This window comes from Phycodurus eques, chromosome 14, assembly GCF_024500275.1.
Source record: "Phycodurus eques isolate BA_2022a chromosome 14, UOR_Pequ_1.1, whole genome shotgun sequence".
NCBI lineage: Eukaryota > Metazoa > Chordata > Actinopteri > Syngnathiformes > Syngnathidae > Phycodurus > Phycodurus eques.
In genome coordinates, this window is record NC_084538.1 from 12,702,373 (window position 1) to 12,726,253 (window position 23,881).

The 23,881-nt window shown below is 40.9% G+C and overlaps 1 protein-coding gene across 1 annotated transcript; it reads right to left on the minus strand.

The window, feature by feature from the left end:
* Window positions 1-1,018: 1,018 nt before the first annotated feature.
* peli2 (pellino E3 ubiquitin protein ligase family member 2) lies at window positions 1,019-23,881 on the minus strand. The gene is made up of 6 exons (XM_061696112.1): window positions 23,550-23,881; window positions 9,404-9,533; window positions 5,587-5,688; window positions 4,910-5,107; window positions 4,308-4,496; window positions 1,019-3,508 (listed from the first exon to the last, which is right to left on the minus strand). Exons 1-6 carry the CDS (start codon window positions 23,624-23,626, stop codon window positions 2,930-2,932), a joined length of 1,275 nt encoding a protein of 424 aa, XP_061552096.1. The 5' UTR covers window positions 23,627-23,881; the 3' UTR covers window positions 1,019-2,929.

Genomic DNA, 23,881 nt, shown 5'->3' on the forward strand with positions numbered 1-23,881 from the left:
TTGTATTTCACAGAACCACAACCAAATCACACTTCGGGCCCATTAAGGCTTGGACCGGCACTGCTTAGAACTGTGAGACAGATGTACTAAATACTGCTCCTCCGTGCTGCTGCCCATCGGGCGACTGTGGTGCAATTGGTAGAGTGGGTCAGTAGTTGGAATCCCGATTCAGACTGTCCGCTTGGGCAAGACAATGTAACACAAATTGCTCCCAGTGGGGCTGGCAGTAACTTCCCATTGGTGTGTGAATCTCTGCGTGAATGTGATGCTTTGTAAAGTGCTTTGGACAGTCTGGTGTAGATAAAGCACTATATACTGCAAGTGCACTACATTCACCATGGCAGGTTACAACATTTATCCAAAATACTACATACAACTATGTATTTATGTTAGTGTTCCCTCACGTTCCAGAATTTCAATAAGAATCAATTCAAGAATAGCATATTTAATTTGGTAAAATATCTGTTAGTACAAGCTATATACTAGAAAAATTGGTAACCTTAAACATGCGGCTATACCCCATGATAATTTAGCTAACTCAGCTCTCTTCTGATGTGAACAGAGCTAAGTTTGTAATAAAAACACCCAAAGGGTGTTTTTCAGCTGTGCTTAGCTGCTGCAGGCACCTTGCAGTGGTGCCCATGTTCTCCATTGTTGAGGAAACAGTGCCCCCCTGTGGTTCAAAGTAGAGACGCCAAGGAATGCAGCTCATCCAATCCTCTATGGTGGATTTTGAGATGAGCTTGATAAGAGATAGAGAGCTGATACAACATGGAATGTGACTAAAACTGACTTCAAGAAAATGCTGCCTCTTATCTCCAAAAATTCATTTGGCAATGAAGATCCCAAGGAAATACACTAGAGGAAAATGATGAAACGTGAATGCAAGTGTGCGTAACCATGTTGCTATGTAGTACAATACTCATTCAGGTAGATAGAATTCTTGAAAAAAATCATTTCAAGTGTGAAATTTGAGTTCTCAGTGCTAAAATAAAGAGAAATAAGACATTGATGCAGGTTACTTTTAAAAAATATTTTATTTTTCTTCGCATTGGGAGAAGTATCAGTGCATCCTATGGCTTGTGTACACACTTCCTGTAGGAGACAAAATCTTGAACATGCCCTTGAGTGAAGCAAGGGCCCCACCCATGTTTACCAAGGAGGAATGTTTGAGGCAGCTGTTGGAGAACACGCTCTTGTTTAAGCAACGTGCAGTGAGGAATGCTACTGCCTGGTACATGCTGTAGTGCTTGACCCCGCACCGCCTTTTTTGTCAAATGTGACGACATCATTTCACCTCTGAGCTGAGCTTCAACTTTTAAACTAAGTTTTAGTTGGGAGAGGAGAACATTTTGGGTGAATTCAAGGTGGCTTTACACCTCAGCCATCCATAGTTCTGGAAGACAACTTGAATGCAGCAACTGGAAGCAACTCACAGTTTGAATGCTTGGCATTGTTTGTGAAGGGGGGAAAATCAAGGCAGTTGCCAATATTTTCCACATTTGGACACAGTCTGTTGAGCTATCATCACAAAAAAAAAATACACAGATTTGTCCCCGATTTTTTAGTTTCACTTCATCCGCTAGTTTGTTTTTGAATCATCTGCGCACACAAAAGAACAAATTTGGCATCATGTGAGATAATATCATTATTCCCATGGAGCTGGTGCATGGGACTGCAATCCAAAGCTGTCAACATTGCGCCGCAGCAGCGGTTCCGGGTTTAGGGATTGTTTACAGAACCACTTTTGCTTCTTGCGTGTGGAGAGAAAATAGCTCCTCCTTATATTTGGTATAATCTCTGCACGCTGCTGAGGCGATGCCCAGGTTTCTTGGCGCTACAGTCGCTGGATTGAAGCTGGCGCAGGATGAAGCCAACAACAGTGCAGACTGCGTACAGTACACATGCGGGACTGAGAGACACTTATCAGTGATGCATATGCTTGCTATACAGTCTCAAGTCTTATCTATCTAGTCTACCAAAAGGTTGTAATCCAGTACAATCATTGTCAAGCCCTGCAAGGTTCTCGTCAAACGTTTGGCTAGTGGGCTGAGAGATCATAAAGGAGGATTTTGGGGTGAAATGATGCAGGGCCTTTCTTTAAAATAAAGCCCGAGGGCACCCACGGCGTCCAGCACGCACACACACACACACAATCAAAACGTTCTCGCACACATTATTTATGCAGGAAAATATATTAACATTTGCATTAGAAAACAGTGCGAGGGCCTCCGTGTCGCAAAATAGCTCTTCTGTAGTATACAAATGCGGAGTTGGATCGTTGTGGGCTGTCATTTCCTTACACCAGTATGCAAAGCTACCTCTCCTCTTGCCTTCAACTAAATATCCTTCTCTCTTCTGTGAAATATGTTCCCACTGCTTCATGGGATTAGAGGCACTGAATTCTAACTGTGTAGATGACGTGTATGAAAGCCACCTCTGCAAGGAGATGCTCTTAGAAGTTTAAGTTCCAAATGAGAAGCACATGAGGTGCACCAGAACCTTAGGTTCTCCAAGCCAACAGTCCAGCTGTCTGGCTCTTCAAAACCTCTCTAATCACCAGGAGCTACAGTGAACCTGCTTCAGTCTTGCCAACACCTGCTCATTGTTATCAAGTTTAAAAGCGTAAAAGCAATGATTTATTTCTACCTAAAGCATAAAATCCACCAGCTACTGTAAAACATGTGTAGCCCACCTGTGCTAGAGCGTTTCTTCTTTTAAGCGGTTGTATGGTAGAAAAGCTGAAACAGTATTTGGTTGCAGAAGGAACCTGGCCTTCGCAGAACATCCAGACAGCCTTTAGAATCCAAACTATCACCACCTGAGCTTCCCACAGAGGGTCTAACATGAGGAAAAAGGAACACAAAATATTCTCAACAGTTTCACAGCATGTTGTCACTCTTGTCCAAGAGCAGAATCCCCCACCAGCTCAGTCCACGGGGCCCTGGAAAATGAGCTTGGAGCAGCCCTGAGCGAGGCTGAGCTGGGTGGCACAGAAGGGACACGCGGCATGGAAGGCATGGGTGCCGTGGGGCAGCGGGATCTCCGACCAGTACTTAACAGACTTCTCCGAGCACACATGTCCACACGGTACAAAGGCGTGAGTGGGGGCGCCCGTGTCCACGTAGAAGGCGGGCTCGCAGCCCAGCCAGAGTGGGACGTAGGGGCCGACCACCCGGCACATGGGGCACTCTCGCTGGGTGTTGGGCTCCTGCTCTGAGCGATGACCCCAGTTGTGGTAACCGTGAACGTGGCCACATGCCAAGTAAACCCAAGGCTGTTTGTCCTCCAGACAGGAAAGGGCACGGCTGCGTTGCATGCTGGGGAAGGCGAGGGTGTTTAGACCCACGGGGCACTGGGGCCGCGCTGCGTTGATCTCCTGCCGGAGGGCCTCCAGATGCTTTTGGGTGGGAGTGTGAAAGAGACCCTCAGCAGTGCGCCACAGCAAGGTCGCGCCACACAAGTCCACCAGCGAGCCGTCCAGGAGTACATTACTTTCATTCTCCACCTAACGATGAAAAAAGCTATTCGTAACTGTATAATCATTACATTGCCTTTCCTCATACAGGTGGTAACCCAGACTTGTACACAAGTCAGAATCACCAATGCAGTAGTGAAGTCAGAATTGCAATGAAACCCCATTTGTCACTGGAAATATGTTTCACACCCATCCACAACAGGTGAAAATCTGTGTTATAGTGAGACCATATTAAAAGAAAATATTTTAAATATAGTGTTACCCCCTCCGATACTTATTTGAACACTCAAAAAAACTTAGCATAAAATCCATAGAAAATACTATATGTATTGTAGTGTCAGTGTGGTAGATACCGCACATGCATGTTTCTCATGGCCTTGCGGGGTGGCATGTGACAGTTGCAGAGTCTGTGTATGAGGGTCAGAGCGTTAACTATGGGAGAGAGTAGCTTCTGAGAGAGTGTGCTCATTACGTTTGTTTTAATGTTCAATAAAAAGTGCATCGGTGACTGTGGCTCTCCTTTCCCAGATACGAGGGCATTACAGTCAGTTGTACAAATCCTTAAAAAACTATCACTACAAATAGATTTCCACAGTATAGTGGTATTGCCATGCAGATTATTTTAACTGATATTGAAATTACTGAGTGTGACTTCTGGTACCACGTGATGACATTCTTACGCCATTGCGCAAACTAGTGCATTGCAGTTACATCCCTATTAGAGCAGAGCCATTGAGGAAATAAGGTATGTTATTGAGTTTATAAGACATCTCCTGTATTGCTTAAACGGCAATCACCAACCCTGTGTATAGGTTTAGCAACAACTGACCAGTTTGCCTGGAGTCTGTGCGGAGCGTGTCTCTCTCAGGGTGTATACATCCCCACACACAGAAATCTCCCGCCATACGCCGGGCTTGGATTCCTCCGTGAAGCCGCCCTTGGGGTGCATCACCAGCACGCCATTGGTTGTCAGACCATCCATGTGACCATCAGGGTTCTTCCACTTTGCAGCTTTTTCCTGGGAGAAACGGAGGCATGGATCAGGATGTTAACTGATGTACTGGCCTCATATGTACAAATAACTTATAAATTGGAGCAGCATGTTCTCACAGGATTACTTACAAAAACAAATCCCCTTTATTACTTCAACAAAGTTTGTTTTTAATAGAATTTTAATAAAATACAACTTTTGAATTATGTTTAAATATTGTTTTTCAAAGGCAAAAACAGTGTTGTCAAGGCAGTATGCTCACCATCTTTGACTCACTGCAGGGGTTTGAATGTACACACTGCTCATGCAGGCACAGCGACACAAAGACTTTTCATCAAATTTCCCACTAAATTCTCATGAGAACACATTGATGGGTAAGCATACTCCATAACAAGAACAGATGCAGTGCTCTTAAGAGATGTGCAGTAACTAGTAATTACCCCAAGGAAGATATTCTTGGACGAGTCAAACCCAGCTGCGTAGATACGAGCGGTGTAGGGAGGGTTGCGCTCACATACGACCCGGCAGGCGAAACGTGAGATGGTGCTCTGTGTGATGGGAGTCTCCTCGCCCTCCTGGCCTCCCGCGATAGTGTCCGTCACCACGAAGTCAATGGGACTCTCAGTGGAACGGCCAATCTATTTGTGGGTGCGAGGAAAACATTGTTCAGAAATGGAACAAATCACTAATCTAACACAATATCTTCATGTGATTTCTTTTAGTGGTAGTAGAGGTGCAAGAATGAATTTTTCAGTTTTTCAAGACATTCATGCTGCTGTGTAGTGAGCAAAAAAAGCATAGATTAACTTTTGTTCATAGTTTTGATGCAGCGGTTCAATTGTGCAGCAAGCATTTCGGGTAACACTTGTCGTAGAAGCTGATAGGAACTTCTCAAATGAAATATGTTGGGAAAAAATCTGAATATTCAGGGTGAATGAACACTGTTAAAAAAACAGTTCTAATTTGAAGAACTAAAATGTGTCCAAATTCATACAGTACATACATTCATACAGAGCTATTATTCCCTTGGTCCTCATTCAGTCACTTTACACTGAAGATGCAAAATCAACAAAAGATACTTATACTATACAAACGCTTCAGATAAGAGTATTCTTACCTGAAACATGTCTGTGTCTTTATCATAGCTGTACTCCACCACCACGGTCTGGTTGCGGGACAGCGTGTAGGAGATGCTGTGCTGGCCTTTGGAGTTGACAGCCTGAAATTGAAGAAGAAAATATGTATATATAAATTTTTTATTTTATTTTTTAAAGCACCTTTTTAATTAATGCTAACACAAACTTGCTAAAAGAAAAGAGGTGTGTTCATTGTAAAGTAAGGAACTAACCATGCATGCTTGTGTACCAGAGGTTTGGAAAGAAGAACTTAAGCAAAAGACTTTCGCAACCACTGCATTTTCTCAGGTCTAATTACAGATTTAAGGGATCAATAGCACCAATAATACAATGTGCCTTAACATCGAGTTCTGTTCATGACATCAAAAGGTCTGTAGTAGAAATACGTGGAGAAGGAAGTGAGAAATGTCTGCAAGGTAACACTCCCATGACAGTGACCATAAACTTCCCATTGGCCTCAGTTAGCACCAGCTCGCCGACACACCAGACTGGCTAAAATCAAGTTAGAGCCGCTCAGCTCCCACAGACACTTTACCACATGCCTCTCTAATCTGCAAATTCCACTCCCCCAAAAGAAACCCACCCCCACCACCAACCTCCTCCCTTTGTCACGTGCAAGAGAAAAGGAGGGAGAAAGTGGGTCAACGATGCCACTGCTTTTGGGTTAGGGACAACTGTCATCACATGTAGGCTTACTGCACAAACAAATGTTGCTCCACTTCTTCAACGGCAAAAAACAAAAAGGAAAAGGAAAAGCACTGCAGTGAACCCATGTTTATCCGCGAGGGTTACATTCCAGACCTACCCGCAATAGGTTAAAATACAGGCCATATAATAAAATAGAGAGTGAGACCATATAAACAATTTTTTTAATTGTTTAATCCCATCCAAACGCTTTTACCATATAGCATATTTAAAAAAACAAATTTAAAGACGTACAGACTAGTCGATTTGTCGACTTTACTAGTCCACAATGATGTGAAAAGTGTGAGGTCGAGGAGGAAGCAGAGTCACTTGCAATAACAGATGAGTGTGCCAAATAAAATTAGTACATCACAATTCATTTACATTGTTTTCTATTTCTGAATGTGCTGCTTTGGTAGGTGAGGGAGAACCAATAAGGTTAAAAAAAAGCCAGGCACAGCAGGATTTTAAATAACTTTTCGACCCAGGCTACTACTACAAGCCTTCATCCAGCCTACGTCGATACACTTCTGTGTTCTCACGTGCATGTTCTGCGTAAAATTGTCTGTGAATATACTAGTTTGGAATATTGGTTATTTTATTATTGCAATACTGCAAAAAAATCAACGACTAGTCGAGATAGACAAGTGAGGTGTCGAATTAAGATAATCTGAAATCATGCAACCTCTACTCAAAATAAAAGGCAAAGCGTGCGAGCTTCAAGTTGTTTGTCTGATGGAGTAGTGGTACGCTCGCCTGACTTTGGTGCGGGCAGTGTGGGTTCAGTTCCCACTGAGTGACTGTGTGAATGGGAGTGCGAATGGTTGCGCGTGTCTATATGTGCCCTGCGACTGACTGGCGACCAGTTCAGGGTTTAGTCCGCCTTTCGCACCGAAGGCTCCAGTGCCCCGTGACACTAACCAGGATAAGCGATGTTGAAATTGGATGGATGGATATTTAAATGCCAAACTGTTCAACCAAACTATATCATTCCATGTGACTAAAGTTTGCTAGCTTAATGTTAACATATAATGCGAAACACCATAGATGGACTAACGTAAATTAGCCTAGATGTTACAGTTTTTATAAACCTTATAAAAACTGCTACTTTAAAACACACACACGGAGCAGCAACTTGTACTGTACAAACAGAGCATTGAAAGAGTACTCACAGACATATATTCTCTCAGCTCTGAGGAAACAATGATTATTACTGGAGTTTAGTTGGGGACCTTCTTGACCTCTTCCTGCTCTTAATTATGCTGCATCTCTTCCAGTAGGTCTTAGTGCTCCCCAGCATGTTATTGCACAACGTGGCACTACATTGAAGCCACGCAATTCGAAATTCAGACTTGGAGGTACAATGTAAAAACATAAAACAATCGTTTAAAAATCTGCACTTTAGCGGGGCTGCGAATGATGATAATATAACGGGGGAACACTGTGCATCACTCCCACCCAGCAGCCATGGGCCTGAAAGCAGGGGGAGATATGACAGTGAGAACAGGACTGCATTTGGAGGTTGGCATCATGGAAATTTCTTAAAATTTGGCTTTGAGCAATAGCAAGTAAGCTTTGCCTGTCAACAGTGTGACTGTCACTGTGGGGGGAATGACAGTGGCCCGTGGAAGTGTTGTAGAAAAGCTACACACACTATGGCTGACATTGGTCAGCTTTTCTCTCCTCTCAAGTTAGGCTTCCCTCAAATTAAGTTTAGCACACTCCTCTTTATCTTCAGGCTATTTTGAACCTGTAGGTGCACAGTTGAGAACCAAGGGTCAGTCAACTGTGACCACTTCTTCCCGAGTTCGCCCTACTGATCCCGAGCTTGATAGTTAACAACAGCATGTGTGGCAGTAGTAGACAATGAAAGTAATTAAATTAGTAAACTGTTCTATTGTAAAAGCAACATGCCAACTACAGTGCTACCGCCAAAGTTGAATATCCCAGAAGTTCAAACCATCATCATGATAAGATAAAATTTAAAGGTAGAGTAAGCTGTTTTCAAACTTCTAGCAAGATTTGAACATAGCCTCCCTTCATGGCCTGCCCTCTTGTGCATCTGCCCAAAGAAACGCCCCCCAGCTCACGAACACACGTGCACAGCAGCCACATTGCTATCATGGCTTATTCATGATGGACTATTGCCAAACACGAAATGTTACCAGATTGATGATATATTTTTTTGGAATGTACAATCAATTAAAAATATAAGACAGGTGGTCAACTTACCTGACGACCTGGGGAGAACGGTGACGTGACGTAATATTGTAAGGCTCAACATATTTCAGAAATACAGATAAAACCATTATGTGACACTAGCAATCAGCAAAAACTTTGCCGTCCCTTCTCCATGACACGTTTCTCAAGGTCCGTAGCTGTATTTTATTTTAGTTTTGTAACTTCTCTTGGTACTTGTATTACTTTTTAAACTGTATAACTACAGTTCTGAACATTAAAATGTTACTCAAAACATTTCCTGTACAATACATAAAGGTTTTATGATGGCAATGATTATTTCCTACGGAAACATTTTGGGGAAATTTGAACAAATGGTGTGAGCAATTGGATTTCCCTTTAAATTTGCAGTTTCACTGTAACTGGCAGAACAGAAAGGATATTTGCATGTATATTTTATAGAACACTACAGTATCACAGAGGTGGATTCTCTGCATTGAAAGACTAGCAGTAAAACACCTACAGGCATCAAGAGTCGAGTTCCACATGGTGAGAGTAACATGAGCCCATGGGCCTTCGGCCAGGGAGCAGAACTACCAACAAACTATGGGCCCTCAGTGGGTGCAGGGCGTTTTTAGCAGTATTGCTCAGAGACCAAAGACAGGAATCCAGGAGGGCAAACGTGTTCTACTGGACCAGGCGCTTTCTGGCAGCCTCTCAGGTGCAAAGCTAAGTAAACTTTGAGGCCTTACAAAGAACAAGTGTGATTGTACTGAAAATGTCAACAAGGAAAACAATAAACGTTAATGCTCATTCAACACTGAGGTTATTGATAAAACAAAGTGCCTACACTTAGGACTACTGAAGCAGACATGTTTGTTAAATCAAAACACAGGCAGGTAATAGTGCTGTCCTAAATGTCAATTGTGTATGTACCTTGCTGTCTTGGGGTGTGTTGAGGATGTGCACAGCACTCGGCTTAACACCATTGGCTTTGGTCCTCTTGTATAGCGCAAATCTGCTTTTTCGTCTACCACGATCCCCATTGGGCAAGGAGCCATTGTACCTGTCATACAGAGGGGGTGGGGTAAAGGGAAATACATGGTCACAACTCACAAAAATGCAATAAAAAAAGATTTTTGGAGCAGCATCAGGATGTGTCAAGTGGGAATTACAGGTATAATTCTCAAAATCGTATCACAAGAAAACATTCATGTGTTTCAAAAGGGGCTTTGGAAATCTAGCACACCCTATTAGCACACTCAAGTATTACCTTGAATGCTGTCGCTTACAGTATTACATAATGCACTCTGTTATTTTTCATGGTGTGCACAGTTACAAGTGCAGCTATTTTTTTTTGCTCTGTGTCCCGCATAGGATCAGCTTTTCGGATGCATGTCAGGTTTGTTGGGTGCATGGGTGAGACATCTAAAGACATTCTCTTGGCCTTGTTGGTCCCCTTCCTGTAGGACTGGTCCTCTCCTGTGCCCACCACACCCATTCACCATTTACCAGTTGGTTCTTACAGCTGGGACAACCCATGTTGTGAACTCCCATCCAACACGCAGATCTTCTGTCAGACCCTCACACATAACTACAAAAAAAACTGGACATATATTACATGTCAGACAACAACAACTCAACAACCTCACGTAGGTAATGAACTCAGATCATAATTAGTAATGGTCCACATGGTTGGTCAGACATGGAAATACATGGTCTAAGTCAAACCAGAGCACAAAGCTGAGACTGATCAGTCACGGCGACTCCGGGCTGATTGGCACTTATTTCATAGTTCTGGACTTAAAAATTAAAAATAAAATAAAATTTCAAATGCTGCCCAAAATTGGCTCAGTAGTAATTTTAGGCTTGTTTTCTGATTAAATATTAGATTTTCAGACAGATTTTGCCCCGTCCACATTTTGGACCTGTCAGTCTATGCCAGAAGGAGAGGACATTTCTCATTGAAATTCTATGTATTTTACAGTCTAATTCTTGCCTATATTTAAAGTCTGGATGTTTTTAATTAATACAATGAGTGAAAATAGTGATTGTGAAACATGTTGGAAGGCTTGTTTAAAAACAAATATACTGTATATATAGCCGCGTCATGCCACATATAAATGCGCTACGTAGCATTATGTCCCAAAACTGCGGCCGATCTTCAACGAAATTTACAAGTGCATTCCTATTTATGCCCATATACACCTCTGAAAATATCAGAACAATCGGGCAGGTATTTCGTTTCTGCGTCAGCAAGGTAGAGCATCTCATAGATGAAGTGCTTGGCAGATTCATTTCCGCATGTATACGCGGCTTTCGTCAGCTCAATTTTGTATTTGTTACACCACAAACAGGTGACAATGTGTGATGGATGCAGAATTTGGCTGGGTGGGTCATAACGTCCGATGATGAGGGCATCGATCTCTCGAAGTGTTACGTTGCTTTAAGTCCAAAAACGCCCGCCAATCTTCACCTAAATTTACAAGTACATTCCTATTTATGCTCGCGTACAAAATATAAGAATGATCATCCCGGTATTTTCAGCCAATTAGCAATTGTCGATTGAACATAATTTTGGGGTGCTAGCTGTTTTTCATATGATGCAATGATATATGGTAGCAATATAAGGTATACCAATTTGAACAAAGCCAGTGTTTGGAAACTCAAGCAATTTTTTAATTTCCTACAAAAAAAAATTCATTTTGGAGGTGAGGGAATTCCACTGGACAGCTACCATATATAAAATATGAGTTAATACTGCCGCTTTATAGTATAGTACATTCCTTTGTCCATGCAGTGTCTTCAGGAATTTCCCCCCCTGTTTTTTTCCCCAAAAAAGGTGAGGTGATTCCACCTGACAGTAATAATATATAAAATTACTACTACTACAGTTTACTCCCAAATAAAATATGTCCCGTTAGTATGGCCAGCAGCCCCATGCCAAGATGTAAATACAGTAGTTGTCCTCCATTGCTGTTTTTTGACCCACCTTTCCCTGACTGTTGCATTCAATGAGGCGTGCTTTTTTTTTTTTTTTTTTTTTATTTATTTATTTATTTTTAATCAGTTTCTGTACGTATTAATTTTGAAGTGGAAAGCCCACCACCCCAAATGTGTGTAAAACTGCAGTGGATAAGATGCATTAGTGATTACTCTGTGAAATAAAAATATTTATATACAACCACTTTGAGATTAACAACATATTGGGATGAATCCATCAAACACCCAACTCCACTACGACTATTAGACGCTAGGGTTTCACTTTAACATTGATTGATAATAACGGCAATATGTCACCACCACCTTTTCTCACTTTAGCTGTGCTCCAATTTTTTTTAACCTCTGCCAGACAGACAGAGGATTTACCTTCCAATACTTAGCAGTGGGGATTAGAGACTATACAGTATTGCTTTGTCGCCCATCACCCATCCACTAGGCAGGCAGCCGTAACTCCTCAGGGTACGTTTACACAACAACAACCTAGTAAAAACATAATTGTTTTTGGAAAGTTCAACGCATGCATTACAATGTTGTCAAAATGATGACAGTTTGCACAGACCCTTAAGAACAGCGGAAACCACTGTAATATCCTCTTGGATGTAACAGTATTCTGAATATCTTTTATTGTTATATTCGATTTGTGATATGTGAGTGGAGACTTTGGCAAGTAATGAAACTAATGAGGATGCCGCTTATGAGGTGTCATAAATGTACGTTGCACACCTCATATGCAGTTTTTACAGACCATTGCTTTCAAGAGCTTAAGGAAATGGTAACATACGGTTTTCAAAAACTTGAGACCAGTTTTAGTCTCTAAACATTTCACATACTTTGATTTTTAAATCAGTTTTTAATTTAAAAAAGTCATGTAAACTCTAACATTAAGGGGGAGATTGAGATGTGTGTGGTAGTTAGAAATAAACCCTGTCATAACATGGCTCCAGAGAAGCCAGCCTAGGGATAAAGGGGCATATTCACTTTCCCATTTTATAAATGCCATCTAGAGGTTATGAAAAACCTGCACACTTTTATTCCAATATGCCACCGCCAACTAGAGGTTACGAGAAAGGTGCACACTTTCATTCTAATATACAGTGGGTACTTATTCAGACCCCCTTAAATTTTTCACTCTTTTTTATATTGCAGCCATTTGCTAAAATCATTTTTCTCCCCCCCCCCCCACAATCTACGCACAGCACCCCATATTGACAGAGAAAAAAAACTGAATTGTTGAAATTTTTGCAGTTTTATTAAAAAAAGAAAAACTGAAATATCACACAGCCATAAGTATTCAGACCCTTTGCTCAGTATTTAGTAGAAGCAGCCTTTTGAGCTAATGCAGCCATGAGTCCTTTTGGGAATGATGCTACAAGTTTTTCACACCTGGATTTGGGGATCATCTGCCATTCCTCTTGCAGATCCTCACCAGTTCTGTCAGATTGGATGGTGAACGTTGGAGGGCAGCCATTTTCAGGTCTTTCCAGAGATGCTCGATTGGGTTTAAGTCAGGGCTCTGGTTGGACCATTCAAAAACACGAAGTTGTTCTGAAGCACTCCTTCGGTATTTTAGCTGTGCGCCTAGGGGATTTGTCTTGTTGGAAGGTGAACCTTCAGCCCAGTCTGAGGTTCTGAGCACTCTGGAGAAGGTTTTTGTCCAGGATATCCCTGTACTTGACTGCATTCATCTTTTCTTCGATTGCAACCAGTCGCCCTGTCCCTGCAGCTGAAAAACACACCCACAGCATGATTCTGCCACCACCATGGTTCACTGTTGGGACAGGTGATGAGCAGTGCCTGGTTTTCTCCACACATGCCACTTAGAATTAAGGCCAACAATTTGTATCTTAGGCTCATCAGACCAGAAAATCTTATTTCTCACCATCTTGGAGTCCTTCAGGTGTTTTTTAGCAAACTCCATGCGGGCTTTCATGTGTCTTGTACTGAGGAGAGTTTTCCGTCGAGCTACTCTGCCATAAAGCCCCGACTGGTGGAGGGCTGCAGTGATGGTTGAGTTTCTAGAACTTTCACCCATCTCCCAACTGCATCTCTGGAGCTCAGCCACAGTGATCTTTGGGTTCTTCTTTACCTCTCTCACCGAGGCCCTTCTCCCCCAATTGCTCAGTTTGGCCAGACGGCCAGCTCTAGGAAGGGTTCTGATCGTCCCAAACGTCTTCTATTTCAGGATTACGGAGGCCACTGTGCTCTTAGGAACCTTATTGCAGCAGAAATGTTTTTGTAACCTTGGCCAGATCTGTGCCTTGCCACAATTCTGTTTCTGAGCTCTTCAGGCTGTTCCTTTGACCTCATGATTCTCATTTGTGCTGACATGCACTGTGAGCTGTAAGGTCTTTTTTTTTTTTTTTTTTTTAAACAGGGGTGTGGCTTTCCTAATCAAGTCCAATCAGTATAATCAAAACACAGCTGGACTCCAATGAAGGTGTAGAACCATTTTAAGGATGATCAGAAGAAATGGACAGCACCCGAGTTAAATATGAGTGTCGCAGCAAAGGGTCTGAATACTGTGTGATATTTCAGTTTTTCTTTTTTAATAAAACAACAACAATTTAGTTTTTTTTCTGTCAATATGGAGTGCGGTGTGTACATTGAGGAAACAAATTTACTTAAATGATTTTAACAAATGGCTGCACTATAACAAAGACTGAAAAATTTAAGGGGGTCTGAAAACTTTCCGTACCCACTGTACCACCACCACCTAGAGGTTATTAAAAAGGTGTAGCCTACACTTTCATTCCAATATGACATGGGTACGTATGACTGCATAATATGTACAGTAGTACTCAGAAGTTTACATACCCTGGCAGAATTTGTGAAATATTGTTTCTGAACAACAACCATCATTATTTTCTTTACGTTTATGTTTTGTTTAATGATAATGCTTTTCTGAAATCCTTGACAGTTTAATTTGAATCCCATTAAAATAAAATGGGTTTCGCCTGGCCCTTCACGTTTTCATTAAAGAATTGTACCCATCTTACAAATTCTGCCTGGGTAATCAAACGTCAGTGTGTTTTCTCATTTACTAAATAAAAGTAAGACTGTGAATTTCAAAATAAGAGCAAGTAAATAAAAGTATTATGTGTTCAAATAAAGTGCTTAACTTCAGAATAATTATTTGAAAAAACTAACAAAATGAAGATCATACTTCATGTTTTGATCATATGGGTAGAAGCAAAATCATGCATTGTCAAAATGCATTATACATAGGTAGAAGGGTTTTCCAAAATTTTTAGGTCAACTTTGGGGGTGCGTATTATCCATGGGTGTGCATTATACACGAGAAATTATGGTATTTAGCACGTCACCATTTTCTCACTAAATATAGTTCCAAAGGTGCTATTGACTTGAAAATTTCACCCGATGTTGGGAGCAACCCAAGTAATCCATACATACAAAGAAAGTAGAACAAATAAGCTCAGAAGTTAAGTTGTGTGTAAAAATGTGAAATGACACAGGAAAAAAAGTATGGAACAAATGAAGAAAGGCAGGTGCAAAAAGGCAAGGAAAGCCAAGACATCACCTAAAATCTATCAATAATCAAACAGCAATCCAGCCCCTTGTCAGTGCAAATGAATATCAGCTGGTTCAGTCCTAACTGATGGCCAAAAAAAGGTTGCCAAGATGTGAGTTAAGACACAGCTCATGATTGGTAAGAGCAGAGAGGTGCCTCAAGACCATCGCAAACTAATTGTTCCATTGCTAATTGTTGTTGCTTCTGAACATTCCAGTGAGCATGGTTGGGGCCATAATACGTAAGTGGAAAGCCAATCATACCACCATAAATTTGCCTCGATCAGGTGCTTCTAGCATGATTGCTGACAGAGGAGTGCAAAGAATAACACCGGGGAACAATTTGAAAAAAAAAAAATTCTGGTGAGTTAGATTTTTATGCTGATTAAAACGAGAATTGGCATGCAGATTCCAAAATTGCAGTCAGTTTTCTTCTAGCGCGTCAAGTTTTTTCTCCACAGTTTGCCCTCCAGGTGAGCAAAAATCCACTGATTAGCTGTAGTAAGACTTTCCAGCTGACTACGATTGGACTCATCTACAGCTACGTGGCAACTTGTTTGTGTAATCACAATTGAGACAGTGCGGTGAGGTGTGGCGCAGCTCCCAATAGGTCAGTACCATCAATATATGCAAACAGAAAGCTAGCATAGCGGGAAATAAGAAGATTTCTACTGGCTTTTTTTTAACCATGGGCATACCGTAGTTCTATTTCATTTTATGCTGTTTTTTACGTTTTCAAAGCTTGTCACTACTGAAAGCTGTGTTCACCAGCGTAATCAGAAGAGTTGTTCCAGAGCCAATGACCACCTGTGGAGAGCTTCAAAAAGACTTGGAATTAGCAGGAACTGTTGTTACATTGTGGGCGAGTGATCAACAATGCAGCGATGATTAACTTCCATATCCGCTACGGAGGTTGGTTTCACATTAGAAGAGTGATATGTTTTCCAGGTGGATTTCAATGGCATTCGTATGTCTCAGGAATACTCCACATTCCGGGAATTTTACACTTCCTCGGAATTCAATGAGTTATGCCGCTCAAGCCGTTATGCACAAATGAGTCAGGTACGCACAGAGGTCATAGCAGGAAAATCGGCGCACCTTGAGGGTGTGCAAGACAAGCATGTTTAAAAAAAATAATAATAATAAATTTAAAAAACACAAATTATAAAAAAAAATTTTAAAAAATAAAATAAAATAAAAAAGGGGGATTTACGAATGAATGGGAGAATATGGCCCAAAGTGAGTGGAATAAGTAACATCAACTGACTCAAGATTACTTGGCCTCAAGTATCAAGCTGATATGATCTTAATATAAATATGCTAAATATGCTCCCAACTTTATTGCAGCATCAATTAACAGGAAATAGAACTAACGTAGTTCTAAAAAAGACATCAACAATTAGTATCAGCCCGTGCCAGAGACGTCCGAAGTTGATTTGTACATTTCCTTGACTGAGTAGCTTTTAATGGGAGAAACATACAAAGCTCAATCAATAGGCCCAGTCTCTATGCCACAATGGACAGAGGAAGCTGAGTAGAAGCAAAAACTAGGCCCTGATCAATCCATCCTTTCATTTCCAGGCTGCCCACGCAGCCCCCACTGCTACCCCCCGCGCCGACCAGCACCGGTTGAGTCCGTGCAGTCAAGTGATGAGGCCAATCCCAGTGATGGCACTCGTGGTGACAAACCACCGAGGAAACTGCTGTCCTTTGTTCCACGCTGTCAGCTCACTTGTCTGCCCCCAGTTTTGTTATCAATGAGACGGATGGAGGTGTCAAATGAAGTATTTATACAGCCATCAAATGTGTCTTTGTGTCACAACAGAGATGAAATAGTATCAACTTCAAACATGCCACATGTTCCTCCAGGGGCCGTACTTTGTCTCATACAAGAAGCAGTCTGATGGGAGGGGTATATGAGAACACCGAGGGACAAAACCACTCTGTCACAACTTCATATCTTTCCATTCAGAAACAAACATGTTGTACATGCCCAAAGCACAAAGAATAAGACATCACTGGTCAAACCAATCAGTGATGATACAACATTTTCTATCCCGCATTTCCCTTGGCACCTTATAAAAATAATTTGTTTTCTTATATAATTGAACCAGTGGACAAATACAGGAAAAACAGTGCCAGGTTTTAAAACAATTCTTAGATAAACAAAAAGAGTTTGTACTCATAGCTTTCAATAAGAGGCCCATGTAATGTCAAACTACAGTCTTAACTGATCAAAACAGTTAACTTTTTTTGGCATAGCATGAATTTTTTTCCAACAAGTTGGCGTTATTCTACAAGGGAAAACATTTTTGCCAGTCAAGAACCCAGAGACCTCATATTATAGTAGACAAACAAGGACTCTTGTTGGGGGCAGGGGAGTGAGACAAGCTTTGATGTTAAGATGGCTGTTCGAACGAGGCAAGGATATAATCGATTAAACAATGTTAAGTATTTTTTTGATAGTGTTTAATTGTGTTTTGATGCAAGTGAGGCACATTGGAGTGCACTAATGAGCCAGTCTCAACTAGTTTGGTGTCGAAAGATGAATAGGTCATCTGAAATTGAGCTACATACTGTACATGCAGTCCCTTCTAATATTTATTTTGATCTTTTGAAATGTTACACCTCAGATGATTGCCGCCTGGCTCCCCACAATATTGTACTCCTCCTGACTTGGTAGAGGAAAATAAAGTATGAACTATAACCAGACCGTGATTGTCTCCAACTCTCCATGGTGTTATTCTGTACTGTTGACCCAAGAGGGTCTAGATATTTAATACGAGCCGTTTAATACAGTACAAGTTATTTAACTTGTTACATACTTCTTTTGTTACATCTTACAGTTACATACTTATCTGACTCATAATTTGGTTGTATAATTACAATGTTGCATAAAATGGCTAAGGCATCGGACAAAAGAACAAGGAACAATAACAGTGGTAGTGTAATTCAAACAGCACTCAGTTAGTCGTGTCACAATTTTTTTCAGACGATATATTTTCCTAAAAACACGATAAAGGGTAATGTTTTTTAATGCCTCTGAAATCATGAATAATAAGGTCTGCCCTTATTATTTTTTATTATTTCTTTTATTGCTTTTAAATCAGTATTGTTGTTGTTATTATTGTTGTTGTTATTATAATTTCCTTTTTTGTTCCTCTATTAAATTGTTTTTCCTTACTCTGTGATATGGATCCCCTTGGGTCTGCAATAAAGAATAAAGAGCTGCAAGATTAGCCTGTTTTACATGGAGCCTGGCGGCACGGTGACCGTCTGGTTAGAGCGTCTGCCTCACAGTTCTGAGGACCAGGGTTCAATCCCCGGCCCCGCCTGTGTGGAGTTTGCATGTTCTCCCCGTGCCTCCGTGGGTTTTCTCCGGGTACTCCGGTTTCCTCCCACATCCCAAAAACATGCATGGTAGGTTAATTTGGAAGGAGCCATGACATCCCTTAATTGAAGACTCTAAATTGCCCGTAGGTGTGAATGTGAGTGCGAGTGGTTGTTTGTTTATATGTGCCCTGCGATTGGTTGGCAAACAGTTCAGGGTGTACACCACCTCCTGCCCGATGATAGCTGGGGTAGGCTCCGCGACCCTTGTGAGGAAAAGTGGCTCAGATAATGGATGGATGGATACACGGAGCCTTCTATCCAGATTATAATCGGTTTATAAGCCAAAGCCAAATGAAAATGCTCAATATAAACACCTCAATCGGAATAAACAGGCCAAAGCTGAATGGAATTTCATTTGGGTTCGCAGGTGTGGAATATTCCTTTTGCCAAACTGGTCAGAAGTAAATTTTCAGCATGTACACAGTCATTCGAACAGAGCCGGGAAATGCTCTGTCTGCGCATGCTTCGTCTCGACATAAATGCGCAGTGACATCATGATTTACGCACAGAGTAAATATGGCGGCTCCTGATGGAGCTCGTTTTGTTCATGTCATGTGCCCTCTTTTTTTAAACTGTCTTATGTTTTTGACACTCACAAGAAATGTCTATTTAGATTTGTTTTAAATTGCCTCACTACTAAGAAAATGCAGCTTCCTGCTATATGCACAATGTGAATTTAAGAAAAATACTGTTGTATATCTAAAAGAGGAAACCAATTAGTCTTTCATTAGCAAGCAAAATGTCTCATTTTCTCATGTGTTCATAATTGATCTTTCACCAAGAAAAAATATATGTTATCCTCATACTTGATTTTTCCGATAGTAATCTCAGTAGAATACTCGATTACCAAACTGCAGCACTACTGGATGCAAATTCGTATTTGTGACCAGTCTGTTTAATGGCACTTCAGAAATAAAGTGAGAAAAAGAAAGTCATAGCATTTTCATAGAATAGCTGAAAACATACTATTGGTCAGTTTTGAATGTGCAAGAAACTAAGCCCACCCCCTTGACGATTGGCTTTGAAGATGCAAAAATTTGGATCAGCACCCTAGTTTTCTTATAAAGGTTCAATGCACTTGTTAATCAAATTTGCTTTGATAAATAAATATGGATTTTAAAAATGTAATATATAAATGCACTATATAACATACATGTGAATTAAATATCAAAATATTATATATTTTAAAATATTTTTATTTTGTTGTTAAAATGACTCAAAAGGACTCGAAACTCAAGGTGTAGGACTTGCGACTTGACTCGGGATGTGTATATCTCGACTTGAGACTTGACTCGGGACTTCCGCGTCTCGACTTGGAATTTGACTCGGTCGGGACTTGAGGGCAAAGACTTGAGACTTACTTGTGACTTGCAAAGCAATGACTGGGTCCAACCTCTGGCAGGCCTACTCAGAGTGAAATGTGTACTTAAAAACCTGCAGTGAGTAGCTTGTTGCCCCCAAGGCTGGAATTCAGCATTACAACAACAGAGCCAACCCTTTGATTTGACGAAGGCTATGCCTAGACCCCGGCTCCCCACCGTGTGACTCGAGAACATATTTATTCTGTTTTGAAGGACTGCAGGTGGGGGAAAAATGTAAAGATAAAAAGATAATCATTGTATGATTATTTTCTGCTCCAGGAACGAAAAATAATGTTTTGTTAGACTTTTTAAAACGGGAGACAAGAGACCGCGCTCCACCCATTGTTGGGTAAAATGCATAATTTCCGGTCTCTCATTTTCAGTACGCCAGCAAGCGAAGAACACAGGAATGTCACTGGTCGACATTAGGGGTGGAAAGGCCACAAAATTCATGGGTCGGTTTGTAGTGGTTTTGTTGTCATGGTTTCAGGTTCGGTTCGGTACACACTGACTCTTAGGAAAATCAATTATGTCTTGTATAGTTAGATTAAAAGTGAACGTGAGTTCACAGAATTATTATTGTTGTTTTTATTGTATTATTTAAAATTATTTTTATCAGAAAATATATTTGCGGTTACATCTATGCCAGCAACATATAGCGACAGGCAGAACAATTAAATGCTCTTCCATTGAATGACAAAAGGTACAATAAACCGGTGTATCCACCTGTTGCAATTCGTACAACAGAACAATGTCATGGCTCCTTGCAAATACATCAGCTTTGTGTTCAACTAAAGAAGTTCAGACTCCACACAGAGTAGTACATTTGTGACTAAATTAAGACAAGATCATTATTTCTGTATTAATACTTTCTATGATATTTTTGTTTGGTGGTTGACCATGCGGTTTTTCTAAAGTAAAACAGGTGCCTTGGCTCAACAAAGGTCTACTGATGATAATCATAAGCAAAAGAGCTCACCTCAATTGCATGAAGTTCACTCAATAAACTTCATCTTTATGTTACTAGCAGCATTGATACATGCTTCCAGTCAGGTCCATAAATGTTGAGACTTGGACACAATTGTCATATTTTTGTCTCTAAACACCACCACAATGGGTTTGAAAAGAAACGAACAGGATGTGCTTCAACTGCAGACATTCATCTTTAATTTGAGAGTATTTACATCCAAATCAGGTAAACGGTTTAGGAGTTACAACAGTTCATTTTATGCCTCCCATTTTATAAATGCTAGCTCGCTGCATGCTAGCATCACGTATACTCAGGTGAAGCAGAGTTTCTGTGGTAATCCAAACACCTCACGAACATAGCGATTTGCAGTGAGATGTAATTCCAAGTCGTCTGGTATATGTACCAGAGATCTTATGTTGGAGAGACACAGATGTGGTAGTGCCATCGTAAGCAGAGTACTTCTACAGAGACTGTCTCTCTTCTCTCCAAGGCAAGATCTCTGGTGACGCACCGGGCTGCAATATGATTAGACGCTGCAATGCTGTAGGGCATGACAGACATGGCGTGTTGCTGCCATCATGACTAACTTGCTACTTTGCTCTGGAGTGTACATAGTGCTTCAACTCATTGATACAAAAATGTAAAAAGAAAAAAAGTGTCACACGTGTTATGAAACGAACGGGACACGTCGACCAACCCGAAACAGTTGAGTCGAACAGTTTGGATGTTTAAAAAACCATAACACCCCTCGTTGACATGAAATATGAAAGATAAAATATTGAAAAATACAGCAAGCTGTTAGAGGAACTGATACGCTTAATCAGCATTTTGTCATCTATATAGTGGCTTGGGTGAAAATGACTAACAAAAAAATAAATATAAGCTTTAATGTATAAAAAATATATATTATCAAGAGTGTGTGAGAGTCTTTGAGACACCAACTAAAGGAATATTTAAGGATGCAAGATACTGTCCAAACGGTTTGATAACCCTGTTTCAGTTCAATCCGCATGCGTTCTGTTTGGTTCATGACGTGTAACTCTGTGTGACTAATGAGGTGAAGCAGTGTGTACAGACCAGAGCAAACATTTTTGCAAGTTAGCCAAGAAAGGGGCGCAGACACATCATCTGTGTCATGCCCTCCAGCGATGCAGCCAATCATATTGCAGCAGGGCGCATCTAGAGAGATCTTGTGTTGGAGAGAAGAGATACAGCCTCTGTAGTAGCAGGCTTACGATGGTACTACCACGTTTCTCTCTTCAATGCAAGAGCTGTCTTGGCTTGCCCGACTCAGCATTCTTCTGTGCTGCCAACACACCTAGGTGCTGCTACATAAGTACTAATGCTACATAGCAAACTCTCTGGAAATCGCTATGTACGTGACTGACTGAGGTATTTTGATTACCACGGAAACTTTGCTTCACCCGAGGATATCTGATGCTAGCATGCTATCCCCTAAAAAGTGTGAGGCATATACACCAACTCCTGTAATTCCTACACAGTTGACCTGATTTGGATGTAAATACCTTCAAATTAAATCTGAAAGACTGCAGTTAAAGCACATCCTGTTCATTTCATTTCAAATACATTGTGGTATTTAGTGCCAAAAATATGACAATTGTGTCCATGTCCTAATATTTATGAACCTGAGTGGAGCCATATATCAATTCTCCTAGTGTCAAAGAAGTTTATAGAGTAAACTTTATGCATAAACCAAGCTCATTCACACATCAAATAAATGTGGTAATCTCAAGAAGTAGTCTTGTATTTCTTTTTACTCACTTTATTTGGAGTTAACACACAGGTAGACATCCATGTTTATTTGTATATACACCAGACTTTACATTTTTTGTCTCTTATTTCTTCTTCACCTCTTATCAAAGTAATCCTTTTACATACTGCCCATAGTGTTATGACCGACACACCACATAACTTAAATGCCTTGTTACAGGCTACATTTAAATGTGTGGGAAGACTAAACTTGCAGTTGGATGTTTAAATGTCAGTAATGACAATTTGGAACCCTGAAGTGTTATTGTTGAGTGAAACTTATGTCATATTCACATCATTTTGTGTTTCTGAATTTTAGTCATTTAAAATACATTTTTAGCACAATTGCAAGACGCATAGTAATGACGTTATCAAGTATTGGTACTAGATATCTGGGAGTACTCAAATGTAAAGACTTGTAATCAGTCCAACAACAACAAAGTGGTATTGTTGCATCACTAATTGTGTGTGGTTTGTGTTGATGAGCAGTGGGTTACAAAAAAATGGGTAAGAACTGGGGGTTTGGGGGAGGGGGCATCTCCACTTCCGAATTCCTGAAACCCCATGAATCCAACTTCTGAGGTGGGAAGCGTGGAATAAATCCACGGGTGTGACTAAAGTTGTACTGGCCGACAAAATTGTGTCGTTATCGGCAACACTCATGGAGTCAATCTGTTATTCGATCTCAAAACACCAGCGACCCACCATAAGACACCACACAACGTCAACTCCAAAGAGGAAAACCTTAATGTAGACACCTGGAATGTGCACGTGTCCCGCTGGAATAGAAACGTGACTCTACGAGGCTGACATCTTAACAGCAAAATACTGTCAAACGAATGTAGTGTATTTCTTTTTTTAATTTTTACAGAAAAGGGTGACGTTGTCGAGGAAAGTTAGATAGCTACAGCAAGAGTACTCTTGTGAAACTTCCTCTGCGCGAAGAGGTCGCTTTAACGTTCACGTAGCGCTGTCCAATCAAGTAAAATTACAACACATGTTTTTCTATTTTATTATTATTATTATTATTATTATTATTTGTAAAACCAGAACTTACCCCAACACAACCAGCTCGCCGTATTTAACTGGGTCTTTGGAAGGGGCGCAGTGCTCCTCTTGGCTGGACGAAAACATGAGGCTTGGAGCTTCGCTGTGTGGCGTTCACTGTACACGAAAGAAACAGCAGCGCAAATATAGCCAGGGTCTGCCTTCGAAAAACTCGAACGCGCATTTAGTTCATCTCATATATCCAAGGGCATTGTTAAGATGCCATCGAACATCCCGTTTTTTTATCAAATAAATGCGGCCTTCAACTTCTTTTAGGCGACATTGCAAAACATAACTTAGTTGGCGGTTTATACGCGCTCTGAAGCGGATACAAAACCAGCT

Bases quoted from the DNA above. Each gene is read 5' to 3' on its own strand.
- peli2 (XM_061696112.1), bottom strand. From the start codon at position 23,626: ATGTTTTCGTCCAGCCAAGAGGAGCACTGCGCCCCTTCCAAAGACCCA. The intron at 9,534-23,549 runs GTAAGTTCTGGT...TCTGTATGACAG, and splicing joins GGCGAGCTGGTTGTGTTGGG to GTACAATGGCTCCTTGCCCA. The intron at 5,108-5,586 runs GTAAGAATACTC...ACCCACAAATAG, and splicing joins AAGACACAGACATGTTTCAG to ATTGGCCGTTCCACTGAGAG.